The sequence below is a fragment of the Pagrus pagrus genome (assembly GCF_965226575.1).
Source record: "Pagrus pagrus genome assembly, chromosome: 15".
NCBI lineage: Eukaryota > Metazoa > Chordata > Actinopteri > Spariformes > Sparidae > Pagrus > Pagrus pagrus.
The window spans coordinates 28,497,801-28,507,615 of NC_140199.1; the positions used below are offsets into that span (position 1 = coordinate 28,497,801).

Here is a 9,815-nt window from a genome sequence, read left to right on the forward strand (position 1 = left end):
TGTTGTTATTTTAGCGTCCTTTTGATCCATTTATTGCAGCCAGATCACAGAGAAATCTCTTTGTTCTGGGTTCATACCGATGTGCTAAAACAGATTAATTAGGTCTGCGTCTACTTGCTGGTCACAGTTACTATTTATTGATTTTGAGACACCTATTAAGAAACTGCCACGCAGTGGAGACAGATGGACAGGTACTTAACAGCTGTGAACTGGGCACTGGTCAGCCTCAGGTAGCGGTGGAAGCTGCAGTCATCCAGACACCGCTCCAGATACTGACATTCACCCAGCTGGGTGCCGCTCGAGTAATGTGAGTAAAAATTAATAATTCTGCGATCAAACTTGTGCATGTAACGCAAAACAAATACGTATTCTCGTTGCATTTTGTCAAAATGCACCATGACAGTTTCATGTGGTCCTGTGCATGGACAAGAGCTCTTTGCTCTAACCTCTTGGCCACTGAGCCTGACAGCATTGTGCATGTGTTTGTCAGAATGTATGTATGTATGATATAATATAATAATATATATATAATATATATATAATATGCAGTAAGTTGAAAAGTCATTATGTAAGAAGGATTTTGAAGTTTTTTGGCCTTCATGGCATGTTGTGATAGGACAAGAAAGAGTGACTGCAAATAGTGAGAGCAAGAGAGAGGATAACAGCAAAGAGCCACAGTGTGGATTTGAAGCCAAGGCCACTGTGGCAAGGACACAACCTCTGTACATGGGGAACATGCTCTACCAATTTAGCTACAGGGGCACTGCAGAAATGAGGTGAAATTTCAACATGTACTGTCTGTCATTCTAGAGTCTGACACAATTTATATAGTTTTCTTGGTGATTAACGTGACCTGGGGTACTTATTTGTGATCCGATGACCAAGGAGTTATGAGTGAGGACACACGAGAGCAGGCTTCACGGAAGTGTTTTTTTACCGGCCGACACGCCCCCTAAGTGGATATCAGTTTTTGATTGGATGCTGCAGCAGATTGGACTGCTCTGACATACATCACCACGTCACTGGAGTTGAAGACAGATAAGAGATTAAACACAAGATTCACAATTGAGTTAAATGAGGAATGATCAGTCTCCGTTCACATGAGGCTGATAATTTCTGAGTGTCGGGTTTGATACGCTACATTATTTCAGTTTTTCCTAAAACATTTAGCAGTGTTGAGAAGACACCAATAATCACATGCTGGGTTATTAAATGATGATTTTATAATCAGAATATCAGAATATCTGAATACAGAGGCAAATGATGAGTAAATATCACAAACGCATTCTGCAAGTTCAAATGGTTCCTGTGCCTTTGAGCAGACACAGTACACAGTATAAATACAGACAAAATGTAGACAAGTGATCCCCTCTCTCTTCTTCCTTCTCTCTCCCGAGCCACTTACACGCCAGCCTTTTGATGACTGATGCATCATGTAAACAATGAGATTTTGAATTCAGTAATATATAGTTTATATCAGTTTATTTAGTTTTATGGGTTTTCCTCTTTGAATAGGCTGTTTTTCCACCTAAGCACTTGTTTTTGACTATTGTATACCTAATGTTAATGTAAATAAGGAAATATTTAACTATAGTGGGTATAGTGAGATCAGCTTTTAACCTTTCAAAAGTGGCCAAAACCAAAACGACAGCTTTCCACCTTCTTTGGGCTGGACTGAGATAGGCATTTTAGGGTAAGTTTACATACATTTCCAGGACTAAGAACAGGTTAAAGACATGAGATACTTTTATTCAGCACCTTTCTACAAGCTCTATAGATGTATTATTTAAAACAATTATTTATCTATATTATTTTTTTAAATGAATTGTCTCCATAAAAATGTTATCAAAATGACCCTTTAGAATATCATATAGCACAGTGTGAACAGAAGGGGCCTGAGCACACAGCCCTTGGAGGCTCCAGTGTTGAGCACTAAAGTAGAGGAGTGTCTGTTGGTGAGGAAGTCCAATATCCAATTGCAAGTGTGGTACCGAAGCCCAGAGTGTTTAGTTTTCCAATCAGCTTCATGGATGAGAATGTATGAAATGCTAGCAGAAATAATCAAACAGCATTCTGATGTAGCTGTTCTTATTCTCCAGGTGTGTGAAGACTGAGTGGATGGCAGTGGATATGGCATCCTCTGTGGATCTGTTGGTTCTGAAAGCATACTGGTGAGGGTCCAGGTTGGCAGGAATGTTGTTTTTGATGAGAACCAGTTTCTCAAAGCACTTAATCAGTATGGGGGTGGGAGCCACAGGGCGGTAGCAGGGCTGTAGCCAGGGTTTGAGAAATCAGAGGACATGTCCTAGTCCTGGTAGGTGGCAGTTTTTCTCCTCAAATTGAGCAGAGAAGCAAAACGGCTGCAGCTGCTCTTTTTGGAGCTGGGGATACTGCTTACCTAATTTAGTTTGGCCCACTGGCCATTACTGGCCATATTGCCTTTTTTTTTTTTTAGGCTGGGTATGGGGTAGACAGAATCTATACAACATAGATACAACTTAAATTCCATGTTGTACAAAATTGTTAAAAGATACAAATGCCCTGTTTATCTTTGAATTAAGCATATTCCAATAATATGCCATTTTAAATAAGAAGATAGTGTAAATGTAATTCTTATTTGCAATAAAATATAAAGAGGTATTTCTCATTAGTGAGCAATGGAATGAGGTCACTTTAACATTTTGGTAATAATCACTCTGGACAAACAACACTCTATCTGTCTCATTTCCTGCACAGAGGGCAAAAGGAATTAGAACATCTTGTCATTACAAAATCTTTAGCAGCAAAATGACCCAGAAGAGACTGACTTGTGTCTCATGTCTATGCGAACATATTTATTGCCCTGATGCGATCCTCCATGAATCTCCCGTGAAGCTTGGCACAAACATGTCACGTTTGTAATTGATATATTTAACATTTATAACATTTTATATTTTTAAATCTTGAACGCAGTTTTTCTTCTTGCTTCTTTCCCTGTCGTGTAATTAGCATTAATTACTTATTTTAGTGTCTAGGTCAGGTGCAGCCTTCGCACATGGAGTGAATAACAGGACTGTATGTGAGCAACTAATTACATATACAGTATGTTGTGTAACAAGTTGCATATGTAGAGCTGTTCAGCTCTGCTGGAGGGATAATGACAACCTTAATTCAACACATGGCATAAAAAAAATGGAGGACATGACAACGGTGTCCTCAATGGCAACTAAGGGCCTTGAAGGTAGTCATTTAGACGAGACACTGCAGACTTTTTAGGTACAGGGACTATGAGGGCTGTCTTGAGGCAGGAGGAAACAGTCTCCTGTGAGAGTGAGATGTTAAAAATGTCCGTAATTACATTAGATAGCTGGATAACACAAAAACTACTTAACAGATTGCCACAAAACTTGGATGGAGGATGGGTCTCAGCCCAGAATAGACCTTGTTAACTTGGAGATGAATGCAGGATTTTTTTTCACACTTTCTTTACAGATATAATATGTATGAATTCTGCATTAAAGTGTGATTTTTTGAGTTGAATGAGTTTTTGAGAAATCCACAAGTTTACTCAAAGTTAACAGTGCCTTTTAATTAGGTCGCTGTCACTACTTCTTGGTCTGGGTAGTTGGCTAACAAGACTGCACTTAACATGAAAAAAACTTCAAACGATCTTGTGTGTCAACTTGTGCCTGCCTCACATCAGATTGATTTTTATCAGCAATGGTGGTTGTTAAAGGGTGTATTAACAACCAGCAAAGGAAGTTTTACTGCAGGCTGATTTATTTCAGGAGAGCTTTTTATAGAAATTAAACAAGTGAGTGGATGTGAAGAAAGATACATTTTATTGTGAATACAGGAATAGACTTTGTTGCTTAGACCCCTGTAGGAAGTAGATTACCAAAGGAAACAGTCTGACGTGTTGGGTGCTTCCAGTATGAGATGCCGGTGCCTAAACAGTGGTGATGGTGGTAAGGAATGGAGCTTGGATGGAGACATCTTCGACAACTTCTGAATGGAGGGTTGACTGGAGATGGCCAGGTAGCTGTGGTTGAGGTGGTGGAGGGGAGGAGGTGGGTCGTGATGTCTTGCAATGCTCTGCTGTCGACAGAGCAGATTCCAATGTGACTGTTTATTCCTTGCTTAGCCTCCAACGCCGTAGCCACCTCTGAGCAGTGGCTCCTTCCACCAAACACTCTGCAGATGTCTTGTGTTTCATTTTTGACAGAGAGTCCCCTATTGGTGGTACAGTACATATTGTATGCGTAACATTGTGAGATAGTGAGTTTTTCCCAAATTTCATTAATCTCTGTTAAATCAGGTGTATTTAGGTGGCTGGTATCTATGAGTGAGTACAATTTTATGTTGATTCTAGATCTTGTGAGCTAAAAATATGGTTAAGCAGTTATGGGTGGGATTTAAAATTTTGAGTGATACTGGACTTATGAGGTTCATATTGGACTTGATTGAATTAAAGGGACTATTAGCCTTAGGGGAGGTATGCATAAAGAGTGTGTATGTATGTATGTATGTATGTATGTATAGAGACAAACAACCATTCACATTCACATTAGCACCTATCAACCCCCCTTCATCCGGCCTTCTTGCTCAAACCACACCTGTCTCAAATTTGGCTTTCATTTGGATCTCAACTACACACTTTACACTGCAACTTTTATGGTTGTAACGCTGTTGTACTGATGGAATTGTCCACAGGCAGGCAGGCAGGGTAAAAACAATACCAGCTACACTTGAGAAAGACATGATTGATACTTTGTTACAGTGATCTGCAACTTAAAACAAATGTGGGGCAGGGGCGTAAAGAAGGGGGCTAATGGCCCCTTTCCTACTTCCTACCTTCCTAGTTCCGGCGACGTCAGACCACAACCATTTTTGAATTCGGCCTTCATTTTTTTCTCGACTACCTATAACGTTTCATGGCTGCATCTTGTGTGGTTGTGTCGAAAGATGAAAATTTGTTGAGACAGACATAAAACCACCTTGCAATTACTCAGAACCAATTCTGTGTTTTATTTTTCCACCACATTTTGCCATGATGACACATGTACACACACACATACTCACAAGGTGAAAACATTACCAGCCAACACTGTCATTGCTGACAAAAAGGTTGCAGGTATTTTAGTGTCAGATCAGATAACACATATATAATATTGGGAACAAGCAAGTCAACTGTGAAGTGTTGTCAAGCCTGAATAGCCCAACAACAACTGGATGGCATTCCATGATATTTCAGACTGCCCTAGCCTTTTTATAGACATTCATGATCCTTAAAGGAAGAATTGTTATACATTTAGTGATCCTTTAACTTTTCCTGTAACACTGGCACAAGGATGTTATTGTGTTTTTAGTAACACACATTTAGTTCAAAGCACCACTGTGCCTAAGTACAGCCTCAAAGAAACACAAGCATGACTGGGCATTTTAACGAAAATTACCGGTACAATGGATGTGATGTAACTAACAGTAATCATTTGTTTTTCTCTGTGTTGTAGCCAGTTGAAGATGTCGAAGAATGCACCTGCCCAACATCTATTTCACCAGGTATATATATTCTTATTGTAGAAAAATAACTAAATCATTCTGCATGAAATTTGCTTTCTTTGCTTTTTACTATATGTTCTATTTCATTCTTCCTTACCATGAGAGACAGTATGTTATAGTTGAATATGCATTGTGCGCATGTACAGGAGCTCGTGACATAATACACTATGGAAGTCAAATGTGACCTGGGAAGATGCAAGCAACCTGATAAGGGGCCTGGCACCCAGCAGTCATGCAGGGTTGCAGGAAGACGCTTTGCGTGCTGCCTGTCATCTCAGGACAGATGTTTTGGCCCCCACCCCAACAAGCCTTGTAGCATAGTGTGCAAGTGAACACAGTCAGGCAACCGTTTGCTGACTTACGTCCGGGCACACCAGCACTCTTCGTCAGGCAGCCAGCGTTCAGAGTCCCTCAGGAGCCGGACAACCCTCCTTTCAGCAGGGCCCCCTCGAGCAGGCCCCACCACAGCCTGCCTTTCCAACACCAAGGGAAAGTTCAGGGGCTCATACCAACCAACCCCTTGAACCACCTTCGAGTTGAGCCTGACTACCAAATTCCAGGCACCAGCCGTTTCTCCAAGCAAAATCTCAACCACTAGGAGGCCTTCATTTCCATCCCTTGGGTGTTGTTGAATCTACTTCAGGCGTGGCCTAACAAAGTTCAACAAGTTAGAATGACAGTGGTCAATGACCTTCTGAGGTCTCAGGTGGGACATTTTGGTGCTTCTCAAGAAAGGCACCATCAAATTTGTAGAAAGTTTGGTTCAATCTTCGAGGTTCTATTCAACATATTTTCATTTTCCAAAGAAGGACGGCTGCTTTTGCCTGATCCTCGATCTGAGGCAGTTGAACCAGTTCATAAGGGTTCTTCATTTTCATATGCTTCATACAATGGCTCTGTCAGAGAGAGACTGATTTACCAGCATTGACTTGAGGGATGCTTATTTCCATGTATTTCCATTTCCACCGCACTACAGACAATTCCTCCCCTTTGCCTTCGAGGGACAGGCAAACCAGTTTCTTTACTTCCCAGTCGGCAAATTGATTTCATCAGTGTTGCCTTCGATTTAGTGTTGATGAGGGCCTCTCCCTGCCCCCAGAGGGTGGACTACATTCTGAGCCTTCTCTCTTGTTTTCAGAGAGGCACAAGGCTAACACACAGACTATTCCTTCAGTTGCTGAGTAAATTAACAGCAGCAGCAGCAGGCATCCCTCTGGGGCTCCTGTCATTGCACCCCTTGGAGGTCTGGGTCAACGGTTTGGGCCTCAATCCCGAGAGGCACCAAAACAGGATGGTGAGGATCTTGGACCAGTGCCTTCGTTCTCTAGAACACTGGAGAAACAAGTCTTATCTGTGGCCCGGCATTGCCTTTGGTTCACTTCCCTCCACCCGGGAGATAGAAGTGAAAAAATTCCTCCCACTCAGGGTGGGTACCTGTGTGGAACCACAGGGCAGTCAGAGGAACCTGCAGTTCTCAGCAGGGGCTCACCCTGGGTGCAGTATACTTGGCCCTCAAATATTTTCTTCCTTTTTTTGGAAGGGAAACATATCCATGTTCGGTCAGACAACAGTTTCACAGTTTACCATGTGAACCACCAGGGAGGCACCAGATCCAGTCAGTCCCTCCAGGGGGCTCAGAAGCTCCTAAACTGCAAGACTCAGGGCAATACAGGTGCAAAACAAGGCTGCATGCTTTTCCGCCAAAAGCCCCCTCCAGGCGACTAGAGGCTGAACTTGGTTGTGGTTCAGATGATCTGGGGGAGGCATGGAAGCGCTCCTTGAACAGACTAACCTAAGAGGCCCAGGGGCCTCCAGGTGCCCCCTGTGAAGGGGGACCTGGATTCCCCTGGGCCTGAATGCATGTAATGGTGCACAGGGAGAAGATTCTGTAGGAGACAACTGTTGGGTAACAGGACCCTTTATCAGGTTGCTTGTATCACCCAGGTAACGTGACTTTGTTGGTATCATGTCTTGACCTCCAGCGCCTGCGTGCAATATATATCTAGGTTTTATACTGTGTAACATCTCTGGCGGTCATTCAGAATTCATAGAACCTTAGCTACATTTGTAACTCTTGTTTAGCTGAAATGTTGCCAGATGTATTCAGTATCATCAGCATTAATGAGGCAATTGCATTTTTAATGCATAATGAAAGTGTAAACTGTGTAGCAATTTGCAATCTGCAATTTTTAATGATACAGCACCCTTCAAATTTTAACAAGAATATTCATTTGATAGATGACAGTAGAGACAGGTGTGATATTGGTGTGATGGTGTTGTTCCTGGAACATCATAATTAATGTTGTGCCAGGACTATCATTGATAGTCCTGGCACAACAACTGACCAATCACGTATTTGTAATGTCACAGCTTTGCAACTTAGGCAGAAGACCTGAAAAATAAGCTCATGGGAGCAGTCATCTTTTTAACAATGGCTAAAGTGAAAGTGTACTGTATAGTCTTCTTTTCTATCCTGTCATGATACAATCACCTGTTTCCAGTTAACCTGTTTACCTGTGGAATGTTCCAAACAAGCGTTTTTGAAGCATTTCACAACTTTCCCAGTCTTTTGTTGCCCCTGTCCTAACAGATAAAACATTCCAAATAATATTGTATATGAACTGTTCTCAATCTGTTTTCTTTATGTATTACACAGCATCCCAACTCTTTTGAAATCAGGGTTGTACATAATGTACACATACAAAGATACACATCTTGAGATAACTCCATCTTCTTTTTCTATCTCTGAGCTCAGACTACCCCAAGGAACTGCAGTTAATAAACAGCCCCTGTGAAAAGTGCTGCTGCCCAGCACCTCCTCCCAAGATCAGTGATCTCATGAATGACAAAGATCTCCTGGACTTACTGCGGCTCAAACTGGATCCAAACCACTGCACCATCAAAAATTGGAAGAACTTTGCAAGTCGATGGGGAATGAGCTATGATGAACTGACCTTGCTGGAGCACCGGACGCAGGGCTCCTTGTCCCACAGCCCCACTCAGGAGTTCCTGCTGCGCTACAACCAGAAGACGGTCACTGAGCTCACCGAACTTTGCCGCATTTACCAGCGCATTGATGTGCTGCGACTGCTGCAGAGCTGGATAGAGAAGGACTGGCCATCACGCTGGCAACAGACTCTTTGACGAGTTCGACTCTCCCTATATTTATCCCATCTCTCTTATTTCTTCTCTCAGGTTTGTACTTGTTAGGGTTTTATTCTTCATAACCTTGTATACATTTTACCATAGTTGCATAGTAACTTTAGCAAGTGATCTGCAGAAAAAGATAACAATGACCAACAAGTGAAAACTTCATTTAGACAAGGTCAGCATCACTCGGCGCCTCAGGAAATGTAGGATCTTACAGACCATAAAGCACGACTTACTACTGATTAACAGTTTGGCTGTCACTCGTGGGATGGTAATGTCACCTTGCCTGACAGCCATTTTGTCGACTGGTCTATCACTTCGGTCCAGACTGAAATACCAACTGTTGGATTGCCCTGAAATTTTGTATTTCATGATTCATGGATCCAAGATAGTACATCTTATGGTGACTTTGGTGATCACCTGACTTTTTCACTATGATGACAATGAGGTTCACATTTGTGGTTTTGAGTGAAATGTCTCAACAACTGTTGGATGGATTGCCGAGAAATATGTTTTAGAAATTGATGTTCCTTTCAGGATAATTGGAATAAACTTGGTGATCCCCTGTTTTTTCTTTAGCACCATTATCTGGTCAAAAAATTAAAGTGTTCAATGCTTTGGGTATGCTTTATGTTTGAGCCTCATTACCAAATATTAGCACACAAACAAATGCTGATTTAAGGTGGTGAATAATATAAACATTATACTTGCTAAACATCAGCATGTTAGGATTGTCATCATGTGCGTGTTTGCGATTAGCATTGAGTACAGCATTACAGAGCCACATGGCAGTGGACTTAGTCCAGTTAATGCACATCTAACTGTCTGGATAACAACACAAAGGTGATGGCATAATATTTATTTTTTATTAAATATTTCATTTCCACAAGTAATGCTTACTGTATACTCATACATGCCATGTTAGCAGGATGTGTGTTACAACCTTTGAGTCAATCACATTGACTGTCTTTCATTGACTGTTCTTTTGGTGTGGAATTGAGCTTTTTGGTAAATATCAGAGCAAATTATGAAAAAAAATTGATCAAGTAAAACAATTATTTCATAGATACCCCCTTAATTTGGTCTGACCAAGACAAATATTCTACAAATGATCTCATTTGTTA

The 9,815-nt window shown here is 41.5% G+C and overlaps 1 protein-coding gene across 2 annotated transcripts in view; it reads left to right on the forward strand.

Moving 5' to 3' along the window:
• The window catches only part of edaradd (EDAR-associated death domain), a 33,967-nt gene extending 24,656 nt beyond the window's left edge, over positions 1–9,311 (forward strand). For both annotated transcript variants that reach the window (XM_084375358.1, XM_084375359.1), the window contains exons 5-6: positions 5,493–5,541; positions 8,297–9,311. In XM_084375358.1, coding sequence (XP_084231484.1) covers positions 5,493–5,541; positions 8,297–8,685 — 438 coding nt within the window. In that variant the 3' untranslated portion in view covers positions 8,686–9,311. The remainder of the gene's footprint in view (positions 1–5,492; positions 5,542–8,296) is intronic.
• The last annotated feature ends 504 nt before the right edge of the window (positions 9,312–9,815 follow it).